This window comes from Botryllus schlosseri, chromosome 6 (genome assembly GCF_051294905.1).
Source record: "Botryllus schlosseri isolate E-star chromosome 6, Bs_hap1, whole genome shotgun sequence".
In the NCBI taxonomy this organism is placed as follows: Eukaryota; Metazoa; Chordata; class Ascidiacea; order Stolidobranchia; family Styelidae; genus Botryllus; species Botryllus schlosseri.
Genome location: NC_137241.1, coordinates 29,120,306 through 29,141,599, shown reverse-complemented (window position 1 = coordinate 29,141,599; position 21,294 = coordinate 29,120,306). Strand labels below are relative to the sequence as shown.

Sequence of the window (21,294 nt, the reverse complement as noted above, 5' to 3'; positions counted from 1 at the left end):
GGGGGGAAGAAATTAGTAAGGTCTTAATGATTGTTTCAGGTATAGGAATCTCTGGCAAGGTGGTGTTTCAGGTTTAGCCCCCGCCGAGAAGGTGGTGTTTCAGGTATAAGGATCGCCGGTATAGTTGTGTGATATATTTGTGAAAACCAGTGGTAGTATGGTGGTGTTTCAGGTATACGCATCGCCGACATGGTGCTGTTTCAAATATAGGGATCACTGACCTCCGATCGATCATGACTTGATAATGGTTCGGTAATTAATTTGACTCGGAAGTCTACGAGGGTTACAATAGGCTAACTATAATGAAAACATCAGAGAATTGGGTTTCGGTCGTAACAATCAGAGGTGTTCTCTGTTCTAACTGTAATCCTTTCAGTCTAATCCTTTCGAGAGTCTAATCCTTTTGTAACATGAATATTACAATTGACGCCAACTTTCAGCTATACGTTTCGGATTATTCGCGAGATCACCATACCGCTGTCTTCACACTTCCAGATAGCGGCTAAATATAAAGTTGTGAGACAAGAATCATGAAAATATTCAATCACTGTACTAATTTGTTAACGTGAAATCAAACTCGCTATACACCTGCTGATGTCGACGGCGACCATGAATTGTTCCGAACGTATTGTTTTCTCACGCGAGAAATTCATTTTCACAGAAATCAGTTAATTTCTAGTTTCATCATGCTGTTGTTTGTTTCCAGTGTATTTCTCTCGCGGAGGCCGCGACGTCGAAAAGACAGATTTGCCGATCTGGACTTCGATCAAACGAACCAGACAGAACAAATGGAAGAAAGCCAAGATCCATCTCACAAAGGAGTCCTACGGCGGGGTAAGCTCAGTCAATGAAAGGACGGGAAACGACTGACGATAATTTCGTACAGCATATACGCGTGTGCGTGTGCAGCATAATTTCAGGAGATTTCAGACTGTATCGATAGAGCATCGGAATTCCAAGTTTGGAATGACCCATAGAGCTGTGAACTTGTAAAACTAGATAATTTTTGATTTCCTGAAATGCTACAGGAAAACTGTATAGTGCGAAACGAACCAAGCTCGGCGTACATGCAGACATTTGCCATTGTCATGCTTCTGAAAGTGAACTCTGATTTCATATGCACGGAACGTGATTCAATTTCCACGTTTTCCGAATTCCGTAACTCCAATTCTGGTGTAATTTGGGAAAAATTGTAGCTATATTTTTAATTTTCGTCTGATTTAGAAAAAGAGGTGTTTTAATATTTCTAATTCTTATCCCGTTGTTCAAGCCTGGTGTCTTGACGAGACAAAAATGGAAATATATATACTTCTACTGAAAATCTATCAGCAGAAGCTTTGATATGAATGTATTGTTCTCACAGCCACAATTGAGCCAATTATCCACTTCACTGCGACCCTACGAAAGTGTGTTGTGTTGAATCTGTTGCGTAACAATCAGAATGTAGTCAAAACATCCGAAGTACGCGTGCGGCGGCCAACTATTTCTCAAATTCACACAAGTAAGCAAAAACGGAAAATCACTGTGAAAATTTCGAATTTTTGAAACGGAAAACCGAACACTTCCCGTCAACAAACTTCGTAAAGCGACATCTTACCCCTGCTGTGGAATTCCAAGGTATTCGGGAAGGTGTTATCCTAAAAATAACCGCAGTTCCGGTTTTAATTGATATTCGAGTAAACTGGAAACGGGAAGTTGATGAGCTGAGCATCATTTGAATCGAAATTTCATCGCGCAAGATCACGAAAGTAATAAAACACCGGTAAATGCTTTGACAAAGAAGGTATAACATGCTGTCACTAACATTTGTGTCGCCAATAATAATTAGATGTGGTCGAGCGAGATAGTGTAATGGTTATGCGTCCGGCTTCTCGAGCGGTAGGTCGTGGGTTCGATTCCCGGCCGGGTCATACCAAAGACTCGAAAAATGGTATCCGCAGCTATCCTGCTAGGCGCTCAGCAATCACGGATAGCATGGAGGAGAAAAAAAAACGGGGGCGCAGACTAGATGACCTCATACTCGATTTACAGTGTAGAGAGTGTAGTGTAATGTTATAATTCACAGCTACGACACCAATGGGTTGCTGGTTCGAGACCGACCGAGGTCGAGTCCAAAAATTCCTGCTCAAGTGTTGGAGGTTTATCTATAGGCTCCATCTGGCGACGTGATCCGCGCAAACAGTGTCTTATAAAAAGCCTAGAAGTTGGCCGTGCTACAAGTCGGTAAATACGGAATGAAAATAAAGAGGATCGGCCGGGTGTAAAATGACCAATGTATTCGAAACACCATGAATATAAAACAAACAAACCAACAAACAAACAAACTCGAGACTTTGACACCCGGTACGAACATTTCATTGTAATTTCGAAGAATAGCAAATTCACCTCACTATTGGAGCTCGTCTATTAGTACTGGTAGTTGAAAATGCGATCGGAGACTGTTAAAACTGAGGAAATCTAGTATATTATTCGTGGGTTTAACAAGACTTTACCTCGAAACTGAACAGTCAATACAATGACGTGGACTCGAACTCGACTCATTCATAACACTATGGCTCGGATTCGACCCTCTACTCACCAACTTGGATTCGGTCTTGACTCGGTGGTGAATTGATTGACTTGTGAGTCGGAACTTTATGATTTGGTTACAAACCTGCGCATACTTTTAGCATTCAATCTAAGGATGCTATCACAAAATGACTGTTAACGCTACAAAAGGACAGAATCTTTGAAAATATACTCAGTCACCATGAGACAAGGCGTTTTCACGCGGCTCTTTTGAAACTTACACTTGCAAAATCGAATCAAAGTTATCCTCAAGCTTCATCTAATTTTTAAAATTCAAATCGTAAATAGTAAGTGGCTTGGCCGAAAAACTGTCCAACATGAAGTGGGTGTAATTAAAAAATCATAACTACTTGAGTAAGAAGTGTAGGTAGGCAAAAACTACTTTGAGTACTCCATAAAGTAGAATTACTTCATTGCTGACCACATTTGGTATTAATACCACATGTATCGGAACGTACATGCTATATATAGGCTACATATACAATATACATACACATCAATCAATATATAGAGACATAAGCATGCTAATTTGATCGAAACGATCATATTAAGTTGAAGATAGGACCCCATTTCTATGCCGTAACGAATAGAAATTTCGATTTTGATTGTAAATTCGTGGTTCGGACGGTTTAAAGTTCCTCAAATTCCGTGTAAGATTATCCGAATTAGGAACGCGAGATACGAGACCAGGCGTAAAGCCAACGCAGTCTGACGATTCTGCGAGAATTCTATCTCTTTAATTAAATTCAAGCAGGTATTGAATTCTTCTTAGTGATAATGATTTATATAGACACAAATCTCATAATAAATAAGCGAATGCGGCAAACCGCGGCAAAAAATCTGTCTAAATGTCGTGTTTGATTATGATCTTGGCTTTCGGATTTGCGCTGAAAATACTGTCAATAAATAAACGATACGTGAACAGTATTCAGGACTGGACTTGACCCAAGTAGTCACAACTGATCTTCCTCAAGCATAAGTAGCAAAGTATGTATTTCGTGATATCGTTTCGATGCTATTGAAATCGAACGATTTCGAAGGAATGCCAACTATTTGCGGTATGGAGCTACCAGTCTATTCCCCGCCAAGTTTAAAAGCGTTGAAATCTGTCAATCGAGACGATTGTTTGTTTGAATTAATCGACCGTATAGCTCGCGTTTCATTCGTGTGATCACTAATCAATCGTCAATGCCTGAAATAGTAGGGGCTCAGTCATAAACACAACATAAGAATTGGATAATATATTGATATTGAAATAAACCCGAATATTTTCGGCTGACACCCGTCAGGGGTAATCGTCAGCAACTAGTAGAAAATCGGAAAAAATAATGTGTATCAACGATCTTATCACAGAATATCACGTCACCGTCCTAAAATTCCGAATAATTGGGACCACCAAGAGTTCGCTTTAAGCTCAATGCACTATTTTTAGATGATACACGAACTCCTTATTTTGTTGGCACAAACCAGATTGTCGTATTTTGATAAAAGTCGACTCCAAGGCACAGAAATTTGGTGTTCCGATTGCTGATATACAATGTTCTTTTCAATTCTCTACCGCCGACGATTGCCCCTGACGAGTGTCAGCGGAAAATATGCGGGTTTATTTCAATATGAATATACTATTCGATTGTATATTGAAGTTCCGAACCTACAAGAAGGTCTTCAACATAAGAACGATTGTTGTGGTTACGCGATTCGCAGTCAATTAGATCGAAATATCATCACAACATAGTTACCCATCCTACGCTGCTAATTGTTAGTACAAAAACAATAGCCAGCAAATTATTACGGACGTATTATTCTCTCCGCACAAAGCCACAGATAGGCCATAGGCAGGCCGTGTTATTTTTGGCATTTCAGGAGCCAGATGCCAAAACTGCCAAAAATAAAAATTTGAAAATGCCAAAAATAAGCAATTTTTGGCATATGCCAAAAATAACACGGCCCGCCAAATAGTGCATTTCGTTCATGGTGTTGTGTTAACAGGACCGCTTTACAAGCGAGAAGAGCGTTTGTGAAAGGCAGGTTTCTTAATCTGGGTCCAGCCCACCCATTACACTGGTCAACAAAATTTTTTTCGTTTCTTGTTGCATGAGATTTTTTAACTGATTCTACACAATTTTAGGATGCTGATTTCAAATCTGCAATCAGTTTCTTTATGCATGCTCTAGTTTTCATGCAATCGACAATTTAATTTTTTTTCGTTTGTGGCACATATTTAGTGCATAAATCTGATCTGCATCGAACACTTTTTATCTATCCAGCCCATTTTCTTTTTGTATACATCATCTGAACCATTGTGAACATTTGCTAGTCATTGCTGACTGACTTGCACATGGTGGAGGAGTATTTTTGCAGGCCTGCTTGCTCAGCAGCATGTTTTACTGCTACTCAGGTTTTCAAAGTTAGGCTATTTGTGTGTGCGTTGTCTGTACTATGGTACAGTACCAGTGTTTCAGATAGAAGCTTTCAGCTCTTTTAAATTGTAGCCTACTGCTGTTAAAGGGCATTTGAAGAAGTTAGGGAACTTGATTATAGTGAGGTATTGCGAATAGATGCTGTAGGATATTCTATAAGCTCTATTTTACACTCGTCTGCTGGTAGCCTTAATTAGAACCATGGTTTTTTATTCTTTTTGGTTGTGTTAAGCACATAGATATCACCAGACTTTCTTTCGATTCTGAACTTTTTTCAGATTTGGTCATGGCTTCTTCTAGTAGATTTAAATGCAAAAATAAACCTGATTCATTTTGTTATATCTGTGGTGTGTACACGCTTTCTCGTCAAAGACGAAATATAACATCGTTCGTGAAGCGTGCCTACAGAGCTTACTTTGGCATTCATCTTGGCGATCAAGATAAAAAATGGTCTCCACATGTTGCGTGCCATAACTGCGAAGAAATGCTCAGAGACTGGACAAAAGGAAAGCGGAAGAGTCTGCCATTTGGCATTCCAATGGTGTGGCGTGAACCCCAAGATCACACGACTGACTGTTACTTTTGCATGGTAAATACAAAAGGTGTTGGCAGGAAGAGCCGACAAATGCTTTCTTATCCAAGTATACCATCAGCTATACGACCTGTTCCGCACTCTGATAGATTCCCTCCTCCAGTCTTAAGTGGTTTTACATTTTCTGAAGATGAGGAAACTGAATCGCAAAGGGAAGAGGTTATGGAAATGGAGTATAAAAGAACAGATACAGGATCTGAATCTGAACACTCTTCTTGTGAAACCAGAGTAGCTGTTCAGCAGTTTAATCAATCAGAACTGAATGACTTAGTACGTGATTTGGATTTGTCCAAGCAAGCAGCTGAGCTCTTAGCCTCCAGACTCAAGGATAAACAGGTTCTGGATCAATCTGTAAAGGTATCCTTTTTTCGAAAAAGAGAAGAACTCTTTCTTCCCTATTTTGCAGAGGAAAATAAGCTGGTATTTTGCAACGATATACCTGGTCTTCTCGGACAATTGGGTATCTCCTCGTATGATCCAGGAGAATGGCGATTGTTTTTGGACAGTTCCAAGCGCAGCCTCAAGTGTGTCCTTTTACACAATGGAAATGTTTATGGAGCTGTTCCAGTTGGTCACTCCACTGTCTTGAAGGAACGGCATGATGACATTAAAACTGTTATGGGTTTGCTCAGATATCATGAGCACAACTGGATAATTTGTGTTGACCTCAAAATGGTTAGTTTTCTGCTCGGTCAGCAAAAAGGATACACTAAATTTCCATGCTATCTATGCATGTGGGACAGCAGAGCACGTGAAAAACATTGGACACAGAAGGAGTGGCCCTTACGTGAAACATTTCAACTGGCATGCCTAATGTAACACACAACCCAATCGTAAGCAGAGACAAAATTGTTTTTCCGCCCCTGCACATCAAACTAGGTCTCATGACACAGTTTGTTAAAGCTCTAAATCCTGACAATGAATCCTTTCGTCATCTTCTTGATACTTTCCCTGCTTTGTCATATGATAAAATTAAAGCAGGAGTGTTTAATGGACCACAGATACGTACACTTATTCGTGACCAAAACTTCATTCAGAAAATGAATGTCAAGGAGAAAGCTGCATGGCTATCTTTTGTAGATGTTTCTTGGACTTTCTTGGCAACAGAAAGGCTCCAAATTATGAAACACTTGTATCCAAGATGCTCTCAGGGTTTCGTGATTTAGGATGCAACATGAGCATAAAAGTACATTTTCTGTACAGCCACCTGGACAAATTCCCTGAAAACCTTGGGGCTGTCAGTGATGAACAGGGAGAGCGTTTCCACCAGGATCTCATGACAGTGGAAGAACGCTACCAAGGTCGGTGGGATCGACATATGATGGCGGATTATTGTTGGGGCATCAAACGTGACTGTCCTCAAAAAGCGTACAAACGCAGAAGTTATAAGAGGAAATTTTTTCCGGAGTTGTAGAATAATTGAATTTTTTGCATCTTTTCATCGATAGCTTTAAGTTTATACTGTGGATTGTCATCATTCTTTTCAATGTCATTTTGCAACAAAAACTCGCTTATTACATGTATTTTACCAGCAAAAATGTTCTTTGTTAGATTTTTTCAAACATTTGGTGCCTAATTGTCTGTAAATACAATTGCTAGTGGTAACACAATAATTTCTGGAAACCTATTATTGTTTTGAGGTTGGTTATTCGACTGTAAGCAAGAACGTCACTTGACAAATCATGTAATTTTTCAGAAAATTTGAATTTAGTAAAAATAAAATAAAAAATCTCGATTTGCAAAAAATCTAGACCTTGCAGAAAAAAACTAAGGTCAGATTCGGATTTAGCGCCCCCAAATTAGGTAAGAACAAGTGTTGGTAGAAATGCAACAAAATTTTTGTTGACCAGTGTTAGGGGTGAAAGCATGGTGTCCTAAATGGTGTGGGTACAGAGAGATTGAACGGCTGACTGCATTTGGTTTACGTTATACTTATTATATTCTGCTCATAGAACTGGAACCCCCAAAATCAACCGCGATTTTTGCATCGCGATCGAGTTGAACATGGTGACGCAACAAACTGTCTGGCTATTTCTGAGCTGCATAGTCTCGTTTTGCCAGACAGTCTTGTTGCGTCAATGTTCTTAAACAATCTAACCGTCCCAGGACTCTTCCATGCGAGTTGGTAATATTAAAGCCCCCTGAAATGACAAAAGTCCTCCGAAAATATATCGGTAGACTGAAGGAGAAATGATAGTCGGGCTACTAAATAGAATGTGTTGAGAGACAACACAGGAAACTCCTGGAAAAGGATCGGGAAGAAAATTCTTTCCGCGATGAGATCGATGGCACTGGCGAAGTGATCTCTTTTCATGATGCATGGAAGCCGGTTCGGCCCTCCAACGATTTTGAAGCTCTGAAAACCTCTTGTGGATGACTGGCAACATTCTTTCCCTCAGCGGCTATACTGTTGAAGCCGATATTTCCCAGATTCGCTGGGCGAGAAATAAATTTAAGTCTATTCAACAGCTGTAACAATCAGCTGTTGAGCGTGTTTGTTAGGCTTTTCTTTTTCTTTTTTGCTCATTGGCACCGATTCCGGTGGATACTGCACATTTTGTGGTTTTGTTTGATATTATTAACCTATATGAAATCGTTAGGTTTTTTCTTCTTATTGTTCGTTGGCACTGATTATACGTGGATGCTGCACATTTTGTGGTGTCTTTTGACAAACTAGCCCAAATAAAGCGTTTTTGTGACTAATTCGAGGCTGAAACTATCTATTTAGAGGACGATGCCAAAACTGCCAAAAATAAAAATCGAAAAATGCCAAAAATAAGTTATTTTTGGCAGTTTTGGCATATGCCAAAAATAACACGGCCTGGCCATAGGTGAAATTAGGTCCTCGATAAGGGTATGCGAAGATTTCTTTCGCATAATATAAGATCGATTTCGATATCTTGCAAAATATTTCTAACTACACTGCATAATGCATATACACATTGCACAGTGTACACTCTCTCAGTCGCTATGGTGGTGAGAAGGTAATGATGAAATATGTGGTAATAGCATTGTCACATAGTGTAATGAAATAGGTATGGTCGAATAAAGACCAAATAGACCTTACTGTGATGTAGAAATGACATTATACTCATTGTGGTCGCATAAAAGGTACACATTTGAACTTTTCACATCCTTCATATACTATGGTGACGCTGTAATGAGTGAGAATCACACAGGTACTCGATTTCGCCCATGATCCCGAGTTACTAATTGTGAATTAAGAATGGCTCCTATACAGCAGTTTCCTGCAGGCGTCACTGCATGTTGGAACATAAGACATCAGTTTGACGAAAGAAAAATCACCAGCTATAGATGTTTTTTGACAGAAGATCGAATCTCTATCAATTTCAATGTATCCACAATACGATAAAACCGTAGTTAAAATATAGTCGACCGAGGTTGATTTGAACCAACTTTTGGCGGAGTCGATTTGCTAAAAAGTTTGCATTTCTTCGAATAGTTTACATGCGTGCATGCAGTCAAACCGATGCAGCCAGAAACGCGAGCGATCACCTTTCTATTAAAAGGGTCATTCACGAATATTTCAACTATTCGGTTGTCAAAATAGAATACGCCCAGCTAATCGTCACGGGTTTTCACAGTAATTTCACAAAACGGAATTGGTCTTACCACAATTCATCTGCCTGCAAATAGCATAAATGTCTCAGATAACAGCGCGTATACAATCAGTATATACATGTCTTCTAGATTGCAATATTTCAAAGAATTTCAAGTCATACGATAGCATTGATATGCGGTATAGTTTATAAAAAGATTTTGTAGATAATATATGTCGTTCAAATGCGTGCTTAGATCGGTCATGCTTTACAAAACTGCTTTCACTTTTGCGAATGCAAGCTTGTCTACGATATTCCCATCGGCAATACGAGCACTGGAAAACTCGATTCTTACGCGTGTATATGCGAATGATATTCATCTCCAATACAGAGACAACTATGGAATATTTCAGTTTTTCAAATTAGATTGGAACAAAGTGATATATATCATCGATTAGAATCAGCATTATAGCCACACAGCTTTTTTTTTCAAATAAGATTATAATCAGTATTACAGAAAACGCAAAAACTTGGAAATTGCAACGAATTACGAATCGTCGAGCTTGACTCATTTCGCACTAGTTCTCCTGAAGCATTTTCAGGTAAACCAGAAATTAGATTAGAATTATAGCTACCATATACAGTTCTTTCCAGATTCGACTTACAGAATTACTGGATTCTCAAAAACTTGTAAATTGAAATTGGAAATGTCAGCACACCAAGCTTTGCCCGTTCCTCACTGTCCAGTTCTCCTGAAGCATGATCAGGAAAATTAGAAATTAGATCAGTATTTTCACTAATTAAATTCGAACTAGATTACCGCCATTTCGCGCTTTTAGTCTGCTTTAGACAATTAGAAATGATATTTATCTTCAAAATCGTATTCTTGTGTTACATAAAAGGAAAGGAAACATACTATAATTGTCTGCACGTCAATTTGTTTACATTCCCCGATGATCGGGTATTATAGTATAGTGCAGTAGCAACAGATTAATCTTTCTAGTTTCATTCACGGATTCCGAAAAGGATCAGTCGATGAAACTCTTCTCTACTTATGTGCGGGAAACATAGACTGATCTTATTTTCACAGAGCTCGGTCGGCTCGGTGGTTTTCGTGGCGGTGAGAGGCGGTTCGAAACGCGCGTACATTGCAATCGACGATATCGCCGTGGAAAAATGTAAAGGTGAGGAAATATTGTATTAACACGCGAGAGGGGATTGCGAAAATAGCCTGATTCACATGGCAGCCAAAGGAAAATATTGTGGATTTCCAAATACAACCTCACATAGCATAAAAAGCAGTCGATACAAGCGATTTTCTGAGAGACTTTATATCTCGTCCTCTCCAATTATTGAATTAATGAATGATATTAAAATAAACCCGAATATTTACGGCTGACACTCGTCAAGGCTCAATCTCAATGTACTACTTTTAGATTACACACGAACTGCTTATGTTAGCACAAACTAGGTTGACTTATTTCGATAACAGTCGACTTCAAGGCACACGAGTGAAATCTGTTGGCTTTTGATCTGAACGATTTCGATAAAATGATTGATTGATTGAATGAAATGATTTCGCGTCGTGCATTTTTTGATTTGTGTGCCTTGTAGCCGACTTTTATCAAAATGCGCCTACCTTTAGTTTGTGCGAACAGAATGAGCTCGTGTATCCAATTAAAAATAGTACATTAGGCTTCTGTCCGCCCCCATTATTCGGAATTTCATGTCATATTTGTAGATACAATTGTTGATATACAATGTTCTTACCAATTCTCAACGAGTTGCTGACGATTACCCCTGACAAGTGTCAGCCGAAAATAGCCGGGTTTATTTCAATGTCAACATATAATTCATTTGTATATTGAAGTGCTGTATGTCAAAGAGTCTCTTTTCCAATAATTATATTTGGCGTTACGCGCAAAGTTTCCAGTAAGATTACTGCAGATCGTCGTGTAATTGGGCAAGCTAGAGAGTATTGCCGACGATCTAATTTGAATCTAATTCGTGAAACCCCCCTTTATGCCCTCATTTTTATTCTAATTTATCATTACTGGTTTTCCCGAAAATGCTACTGCAAAACGAGCCAAGCTTGCTGTGCAGACATTTACCGTTATCATTCTGAATGTAATGAAGTTTTCAAGCTTTTGCGAATGAAGTGATACTGATTCTAATATAATTTGGAAAAGCTGCAAATCTTCTATAGTTGTCGAATCTGCGCGTTTAAGAACTAGTGCTTTATAATCAATTCTGTTTTGCAGGAAGCGAACCGAAAAGTCAAAGACTTTGATCGACCACATATATACCAACTCGCGCGACATGGAAATCATTCCATTTGTCATTTCGGAAAAAATCAGTGACCACAACCATATTGGTTTTCTATCACAAGAACAACAAAGGACACCCCCCGAAACATATCACCTCTGCAGACGACGAGAGTTAGTGGACGAAGAAGCGCTCGATGATGCCGCATTCAATCAATTTAAAACATCAGCCATCCCCTACATCTCGGTAAACAACTTTGACGAAAAATTTGTAGAGTTTATGTCTGCTATCAAATCACTGCTGGAACAATTTGCACCTCTACAGCGCCTTTCGAGAAGTCAAAGAAAATTGAAGCGAAATCCGTGGATGACCACAAAGCTGATTCAACTTATCCGTAAACGTAACCGGTGGCATAACCGAATAGACACCAAGAACTGCCCAGAACATGAACGAGAAAGATTTCGACGTTTCAGGAATCGCACCGTGCATCTCATTTCCAAGGCAAAAGCAAAGTACAATGAGAGATTTTTCAACAGACACATAAAGGACACTCGAAAAACATGGTCAGGACTTAACTCTCTCCTACATCGAAAAAAAGGCCATAAGTCTGTTTCGGAAATTGTGAATTCGGATACCGGAAACAAACTTTCAGACCCGGCGGCCATCGCGAATCACTTCAATGAATATTTTTGTAACGTAGGCCCAAATATTGCTTCTTCTATTACAAAACCTGTGTCGGCCAGGTCAGAGGTGAGATCGTTATCCCAGTCAATTGTGCTTGAACCTACGACCAAATACGAAGTAGAAGTAGCCATCCACAAACTGAAATCGCACAAGGCCGACGGCTATGACCAAATCCCATCATGGTTTTTAAAAATGATAAGCCTGCATATCGGTCAATATATGGCCCATTTTTTCAACTTCATGATAGAAAATGGAGTCTACCCAAGCTATCTAAAAAAAGCCAGAGTAGTCCCTGTACACAAAGCTGGGGATAGAACTAATGTCACCAACTACCGTCCGATATCTGTTCTCCCATGCATCGGGATTGTATTCGAAAAGTTGCTCCTCTCCCGCCTGTCCTCATTCCTCGCCAAAATGTCTGTCATTTCCCCTCAACAATTTGGCTTCCGAAACAAACACGAAACCGCTCATGCCCTCCTAACAGTGGCCGAACAGTACTATGATATCTCAGAGAAGCGAAATGTGGGATGTAGCATTTTTCTCGACCTAAAAAAAGCGTTTGACTGCGTAGATCATAAAATTCTCATCTCGAAATTGGCGCGTTACGGACTTCGGGGCCCACAACTTGAGCTCATGAAAAGTTACCTCACTGGACGCCAACAAATGGTTGCGATCTCAGACACCCTGTCCTCTCCTCACCCGGTGACCTGTGGTGTGCCCCAGGGCTCAGTACTTGGACCGGTCCTTTTCACCTTATATGTCAACGACATTTTTGAAACCTCCTCATTGAACACCACACTGTTCGCTGATGATACTCACCTCCTCTCTTCCGCATCTTCGACGGCAGAGCTGGATGCCCTGACTGGTGACCAAATGCCCAAAGTCCATGAGTGGACGGCCCAGAACAACCTTTGCATAAACGCCTCGAAATCGCAATTGCTGACAGTCAATTCAAAAAATAACCTAACCGTTAATATCGCTGGTCAGCCCGTTTCCAACACAGATAATGCCAAATATCTCGGAGTTTTACTGGACTCGAACATGTCCTGGAAGAGTCATATTCAGTCCCTAGAAACTAAATTATCACCGAAGTGCGGCCTGTTCTACAGCCTTGGGCGCTTCATGCCAGCATGGGTTCTCCTGATACTCTTTAAATCCTTAATCCAATCGAAGTTACATTATGGCATCCTCTGTTGGGGGGCTGCCAGTAAAACTGCACTCAAGCCACTGCAGAAACTACAGCATAAAGTGCTCCGAATCATAGCTAGGGCCCCAAAGGGGCCTGGCTGCCCATCCAATAAGTCGCTGCTGAAGAGATTCGGCGTCCTAAACATAAAAGATATGCGGAAACTAGAAATCGCCAAGTTTATGTATCAGTTTCACTGCGGTCGTTGCCCCGAATATTTCAATGACTTCTTTACCTCTGAATCAAAAGCGCACAAGTACAACACACGCGCGTCCACGTCGTCCAAATATCATATGATCGACCGAAAAGATCATCGCTCCATCAAATATGCCGGACCTGATGTGTGGAACAGTATCCCGCCGGCCATCCGACAGTCGACGAGCATGTCCACATTCAAGTCGAAATACAAGCAATTACTACTAAATAAATACAGTCCATCCTCAAGATTACCGGACCACGACTGACCTATCGATCTCGCTTCCCATGACATGCCGCCCTATTTCTTGTCGCTTTCTTTTTCTATACTGTATTCTTTACTTTCATTCAGTGTGCATGCCTCCTCTTTACTACGCCTAGGCCAAGGTGGGTGTCCGATTCCATTGACAAATCCAAGTCGCTTCGACATCCTCCTGTCTATTCAGTGTATCGCATTTTTTGTGGTGTATTGAAGTGATAAAATTGCTAATAAACCAATGATGATGATGATGATCGACCAGACACGCAAATTTATCAAGACCGGGAGAAACTAAGCATCATCGCGCGTTGGCGGCACACCGGCCAGTCCGTACCAGAGAAGTGAGCTTTCTATCACGAGTTATCCGCAACAGTAATAATGAACCACGGTTTTCCTATCGTGGCAGTTCACGGTCGGAGATGGATTGCGATCTCCGCCTCCGTTGTCTCGGACTTCTGGCAGGGTACCTCGCAGGTCGCGTAATAAGCGAAAACGCAGAAGAAATAAGAAGATGCAGAAGAAGAAGATTGGAGTCGTATATTTTCCGCCAGGTACCATGGCTGCATACGTATCAAAAACTTTGGATATATGTAGTGTGTCTCAGTGCTCAAGTGGACTGTTTCTGATTTCCAATTCTAGGCTTTCCAATTCTATAGTATACTGAATAGGCCTATGCTGAAAGTATGCGACTCCAGTACGGGCTACTTTCCAGACCTTCCATATTGTAGTGTAGTTTGGGCACGTATTGGAAATAGTTACTTCTACTTGTAATAGGAAATAGTTATAGAAAGTAGGTTGCATCACGTTTTTGAATGAGGTTGTTATAAACACCGCAAAAAATAACAGTTACTGAATGTATTTTCTGTGGTAATTGTAGCCTACTTATTTCTAGTGTCTTTAGATATTTTGATGTAGTCGCAAAAATACGTCTTCCAATCTCTTTAGTATCCACCTTCGATTAACCACCAAATGTATACGTCTCATCGCCCAAATCTTATACTCTTTGACAGTACTTGAGAGTTATTTTCGCACCCTCCATTTTCTACGTCCACTTGAACTAGTGTCAGCGCTCCTGGATATCGAATCTTATACTGGAAATTGAGTAGAATTTATGGCTATACTTATACCTAGCAGCAACTGGCCTACTTACTGAATGACTTTGAGCTATGACCTCTGAGCCGATGTCTGTTTCAGTTTTAGGCTCAAACGGCACCGGCGATTCTGTCCAGCCCTTCGCGCCAACCGTTTTGGGACACGAGCGACCTCGTGCGGCTTGCAACTTTATGACTTACACCACGGAACTGCAACGATGTCTGAGAGCTTTCTTTTCTATGCTGAGGCGACATAAGTCCAAGAGGAAATGCAAGTAAGCTCAACATTGATCAAATATACGTGTTTCAATACATCTGACGCTTTTTCTACAGTGTATAACTATACAGTGTCCTATTGTATTATTTTCTTCTAGTTTTCATCCTGCATGTGTGCAATGTGCATGCGTCTTATTTACAGCGCCTAGCCCTAGGCCTAGGCACGGTTGACAAAGACTCTCTTTCTCACTCTCTCTCATTTGACCGAGCCCATTGCTTTTAGTTTGTTTAATTTTTCTTCTCCGTTTTCCCAGCTCGGACTATTACATTCTGGAGAGTTGTCTGAAACAGGCCGCCACGAAATGCGTTCCCGCAAACGAAATGTCGCGCGAAGACGTCCACGAAACCATCACTGATATTTTGAAAAATAAATTCAAAACGCAAAAGGTGAGTGCATAGTAATAATCGCTATTATCGGCTGTTCGATGATTATGTTTAACCGCATCTAGAGTCAAGACACACAGCGTACAATGCATTATATAATCCTTTCTGCACGTATAACATATGATAGCACCAACAGAGGTCCCGTTTTGTCCTGTTTCGAAGCATACTCAATTATTTGCCTACTTGTAGGCTATTATCTCTAGGGCTACTCGCCTGACTATGTTTTTCGAATTCTTCCACCAGTTATATATATAGATAGAACTATATCAAGAGATGTATGTCTATAGATTATTCTGTAACCTCTGTAATTATCTCAATGTTTCAGGTGTATTGCTTGGAAGAAGGCGCTTTCGTATACCCAGAATTCTCGCTCGGCTCCATACCGTTGCAGTGTTCGAGAGTGTACTTTGCAAAGCTGACAGCTTGTGGGGGCGCGTTTGCTGATATTTTCAATTTCAAACACGGAGATCCAAGTCTTTGCCGGTGGGTATAGAACCAAGGTTTAAAATACTCGTTCTTCAAACAACTAATTGCAAACTCGAATTGCCGGTACTGGTGGAATAGGATAGGACGATTAGTAGTATGTTATTTATCAATATTGCTGCTTTTCTTTCTAAATTTTCGTAACGACAAGAAGTACTATGCTTGTGGTGGCTGAGAAAAGCATTTGTAAGGTAAAAAATGATATATCCAGGGGTTTTAGGGGCTCGGAACCCTCTTTTCTTAATCTTAAAATTTCTTTCAGATATTGCGGGCTGAAAATAATTGCTCATACCAGTTCAATACAATAGATTTTCTATAATGTTGAAAACACCCTCAATTTCATTCGGGGTATGCACCGGACAAATCAAATCCGTCGTGTTTTGTCGAAAAAGGTTCCCGACCCTTTCATTGTCTCTTGCACAGTTTCCTTCGTAGTGCTGTCTTTGTATAGTGCTGTATTTACCTTTTTGCTCAGAACATGTCGAGCTATATACGATATCTTGTAATTCAGAGAGTATTTCCAAGCCAACGAATGCCAGCGAAGGACAACAGCCGTGGAGTGCTCATTCGACGCAAGATCAAAGCTCGTCTACGGATTGAACTTGCAATATCAGTTTGCTCACAACCCGTTCTGCATAGATTTGCCGTTTAGCGCCTGGTGGCCGAACGAGTGAAATCGCTTTTCGAGTGCAAAGAAGAGCTTATGGATGTGAAGATCCGGGATCGCCAGAACCCTACAGAGAGTGTTGGAGGTCATAAAATTACGTTGTACCTATTGCTGTGTTTTCCTCGATATTCCTCCAATTTTGTCCGACGGCTTCCACTCATCTTTGGGTGTTATAACAACCAGGGTTCGGCAAAATCGGGTACCCGAGTGATTATGACTCATTATGGTGTTAAAACAAGTTCAAATAAGCACCTTTTATGAGAAAACGGAGAATAGACAGCCAGTTCTACACCATGTAAAGGTAATTTGGTATCTTTTCGACCAAAGCCTGTTGTTTTATTACGCTTTGTGACGATGTTGTGGGTTGATCACGACTACACAGTATTTCTGTTGACATGCGTATTGCCTTTGTAATATACTACATGCTTCGATCGCATGCTGTGTTACGATTAATCGTGGTTTGAAGGCTTCCACAGTGGAAAATACAATCGAAACTATACCTTCCGTTGAATAATTCACTTAAGTCATATAAAGCCTACGGCGCAGATGAACGTATGGCGTATACACGAGACATATTATAAATATCTTTAATTTATATCTCACGACTTCAAAATATATACATTTGTCGACTAAAAAATGATATCTATAAGATATCTTCCAAGATTTAGGTCTAAGATATATTTAAGTTGTGTTTCAGAACAAGATGTGATTTTGACATATCTGGACAGGAAAAAGATATCCTAACATGTTCAAAATATATCTCGTGTTTGCTGGGGTATGGGTGGGTAACGGTGAGAATCTCAGCGCACTCATAATCAGGGCTGTGGAGTCGGAGTCGGAGTCGTGAGAACTATAATAGCTGGAGTCGGAGTCGGTGGGAAAATACTGACTGGAGTCGGAGTCGGAGTTTGTGATAATGACCCTGACTTCGACTCCGACTCCGACTCCAACTTCTCTATCATTAAAACATTTGCTTTCAAAAAATTTCCAATAGAATTTTCATGTACCACCAATCACTGTTATTAATAACCAAACAGATCAGGTGCGGCCAGCCCGTGGCACGCAGCTCAAATTTGGCACACGAGAAGGTTGGGTGTGACCTGCGAGGTAATTATCGAAATTATTTATGACATCAGAGACAATTGCAAGGCCAATCAAAATTCGATTAGCATGACCGCGATGACTAAAACAATAGTTCTGACGCATTGACGTATCCAGGGGCCAGCCACATTTATCCCAGATCTTCGTATATGACCATAAAGTAGGAATATTTCATAGCAGATTTATTTGACTTGAATTTTTTCTCGGTACTTCGCATGATTCATTGTCACTAGATTTCTTGCATTCGGTATTTGAGCCCCCTTTTGAAAATTATAAATACATATTATTCACAGAATTGAGTCCAACTATATTCGCAATTAGGAGATATCGTGTCGTCACAAACATGCGGCTTCGCTTGTGCACTCGAGATCGTCGACAAACCATTTGCACAAAATGATAGAGGCATGTTCATTGTTCACTGATACCGTCGATTTTGCTATGTCTAAACGTCAAATAATCCTGTCTTTGCCAAATGAGCCCAGTGGTATACAGATACGACCCCCAATGTATGTTAGCAACATATTCATTGATATAATTCAGGCATTAACTTGCAAAAAAATTTCGCACTTCGCGCGATCAGGGCCTGATTGCGCGCTGCACAGTTGCATGACATATTGTTATCAATTTTAGAGAGTATTAATATAAGTCTAGTTTGCAATGTTACCTAATTTGGTTCGATCCGATCGGACGACTAAATAAAGATTGGTATATTCATAGAGTCGGTTGAGGCCGTTTGGATGCTATATTCAAAGATAGTTTGCCTTTATTCTGGGGTTTACGAAGAGGTTGAACGTAATCAGCTTCCAAAATAGGCTGTGAGTATAATCTGGGCAAATTTGCCGACCATTAATTAGTAATCAGCTGGGCAACGCCAAGTTGGAAATGGAGTCGCGGCCATAAAAGGTTGGAAACCACCGGATGTGCGGTGTTTATGTAACTCAGTGGTGCAGGCTAATAAATGATCTTATCGGTGTGACATGATCATGACATACAATTGCTCTACTTGCATTTTCGAAGTCATCATCCGCCACCAGCTCGACCGCTAACTCATCATGTGGGCGGAGAGAGGATCAAAATTATATAATGATATATGTTAGAACCAATATTATTGACATAATTCCACAGTGGTGACGATTAGGGCCCCACTAACCGGGCCGAAAAGAACTGTGACGTCGGGCACTATAGGCCTGTCTGTTCATTACAACGCATTATCGTGTCTTATCGCATTGTAGGCTACCTTGTGTGTCTTGTGTTCAGATAAAAAATATCCCAACGATAAATTATTATCATTATCTATATTGCTTATCGATTATCGAAGATGATTAGTTCTCCGCACTCTTCTGTAATTCATTCGAATCATTTACGACCAGATGCATATAGTAAGCCCCCAGAAGTTGCATCGATTACCGTACGGTGGGCCGATCAGTGTTTATTTGTGCGGGAGTGAGGTGAAAAAATGTGGCTTCGGCCGTGGTTACAACTTACAACACACAGCCACATACTCCTGAACGGAATCGTGACCACCTCTAGTCGATACACAAAGCGTTGCTTGTGTGACGTCATATTGACTGAAATGTGATCATAACTCATTTATAATCCGCTAGTGGGCGCTAAAGAGCGTCCGGAATTTGGGTCACAAAAATATGGTAACCCTAAGTCATAAAAATTGTATTAAATCCAACATCAAAACAAAAGGATTTTTTTTTTAGTTTATTGAAATCAAATCATTCGTCTTCGACTTGTGCTTTTCTAGATTGCACGCAACAATTCGTTACGAATGAGCTGTAACCAAAGTTAAGAATTCTTTGTGTCCACAGATATAGAAGATGAATATAGCTAACACAATCACGAATCGACGTTTCAGAGTATTTCACGGATGTAATAAACTTGTTAGTGTCGCCTATCTAAAAGTATGCATGCGTTCGATTTCCATACCGACTGTTGCGATGTTTAGGATTCGCTTACAATGACCAAGAGTGAGGATTTAACATCAATGTCGTTACTGGAGGTATTCACAACAGAGAATCGAAACATTACACAGTGTGAAAATATATCTTTGATATCAAAGCACTATCCCAAGTACACGATTAATACTCAACTCCGTTCACACTTTCTATAGAACGTGCTAAATGTAAAATATCACGAGGTTGCACTCTAAGACTTTGATCATTACAAAAGTAAATTGAATATGTTTGCTCGACGCATTCATTTCAACTAGAAATGTCTAGTGCACAACAATCGTAATATTAAGGAAGTACTTGCTACAATGTAATTCACTAAACGTGTTTTGCATTGTTGTTCATTTGTAGCATTGATTGAAATTGTTTTTTGAACCCGCAAATAATAATTCCCGACATGAAACCAAACCGCTGAAAGTCGTTACCAACACAAAGAAACACTTTGTACGATGTTTGCCAAATGTACCCCATGGTTAGGTGTACTAGAATTATTTGTGTAACACATACACCGACAATGTAATCGAAAATTTTTCCGTTGTCATTCGCTAAAGTAAATGTCATCACAATACTCTGTCACTAAAGATCTTACTTGTATCTGATTGAATCACCGATAATTAACTCGCTAAATCAAACCATAAGGAAATTTCACTCACTCATCAGATATGAAACAGCGTCGCTTAATCGGTGTAGATCGTTTTTCTAAATGCAAATCATACCTGACCAACAGAAAACAATTTTCACTCACCTTGTAATGAAACCAAGTGGTGGACCTTCGTTCAATATTTTGTTTGTGTCAAATACTTTGCAATAAACACAGTGGAGTGGTCGAGTTTTACATCAGCAGACTGTAATCTGTAAATCAAGCTTACATCCGACTTGTAACTGTATCGTTTACCTAACCGAGTTGTATGCACAGTTTGATATTTTTTGTTATTTGGTAATTGCTGAATATACTACTTCGAAATACTCCCTTGAACGTAATTTCCATCATCGTAATAATCGAAGTACATTTGTGTCGAATTCGTAACAGCCGACTATGACATGATAAATTTTTGACAAGTTATGCTTGGAAGATTGGTTGTATATCACGAAAAATAATTACCGCTCATATTGATACTGTTATCCATTGTTCGGTATTTTCAAACGAGTAAAATTTATTACTTGAGTTACCCCGCTTAATGCAAATGTAAACACAACCGTCTTTCAACATCGCAAAGACATCGATACAAAGTATACATTATACAATCAAACGCAACAAGTTTTACTTTTGTAGGTTGTGTATGGTTATCCTGCATAACTCATTTCTTACCAAAGCCATATGAAATATATTCATGTTACACGAAAATATTAACTCATGCTACAAACCTGTACAATGATTGGTGGTGCTTTCAAACTGTTTCGATACCTCAAGAACTTTATTGTCTGAATGGTTGTTCATGTATCGTAATAATCAAGTAGTTCAACACAGAACTAGTATTAACAGAAACACCAGAGTTGTTTACACAAAAGTTTGTATGTGTACAGTATACGAATACCATGTGTAAGTCCAGCACAATTGTGGTATCCATACGAGTTTAGTTAACACAATTTACGACACCGAGGTCG

The 21,294-nt window shown here is 39.9% G+C and overlaps 1 protein-coding gene, 2 long non-coding RNA genes and 1 pseudogene across 5 annotated transcripts in view; 3 read left to right on the top strand and 1 right to left on the bottom strand.

Moving 5' to 3' along the window:
• The window catches only part of LOC145442033 (uncharacterized), a 53,829-nt gene extending 36,700 nt beyond the window's left edge, over positions 1-17,129 (top strand). For 2 of the 3 annotated variants that reach the window (XM_080320018.1, XM_080320021.1), the window contains 5 exons: positions 14,136-14,280; positions 14,924-15,095; positions 15,351-15,483; positions 15,806-15,963; positions 16,475-17,129. In XM_080320018.1, coding sequence (XP_080176144.1) covers positions 14,136-14,280; positions 14,924-15,095; positions 15,351-15,483; positions 15,806-15,963; positions 16,475-16,637 — 771 coding nt within the window. In that variant the 3' untranslated portion in view covers positions 16,638-17,129. The remainder of the gene's footprint in view (positions 1-14,135; positions 14,281-14,923; positions 15,096-15,350; positions 15,484-15,805; positions 15,964-16,474) is intronic. The other variant, XM_080320019.1, reaches the window with a different exon arrangement.
• Positions 1-21,294, bottom strand: part of LOC145442037 (uncharacterized) — a 118,418-nt gene that overhangs the window by 55,464 nt on the left and 41,660 nt on the right. The window lies entirely within an intron of this gene.
• LOC145441823 (uncharacterized) lies at positions 610-11,563 on the top strand. The gene is made up of 4 exons (XR_013915899.1): positions 610-625; positions 680-834; positions 10,231-10,324; positions 11,402-11,563. It is a non-coding gene; the product is annotated as an uncharacterized LOC145441823 (long non-coding RNA).
• LOC145442035 (uncharacterized) lies at positions 6,372-7,422 on the top strand (annotated as a pseudogene).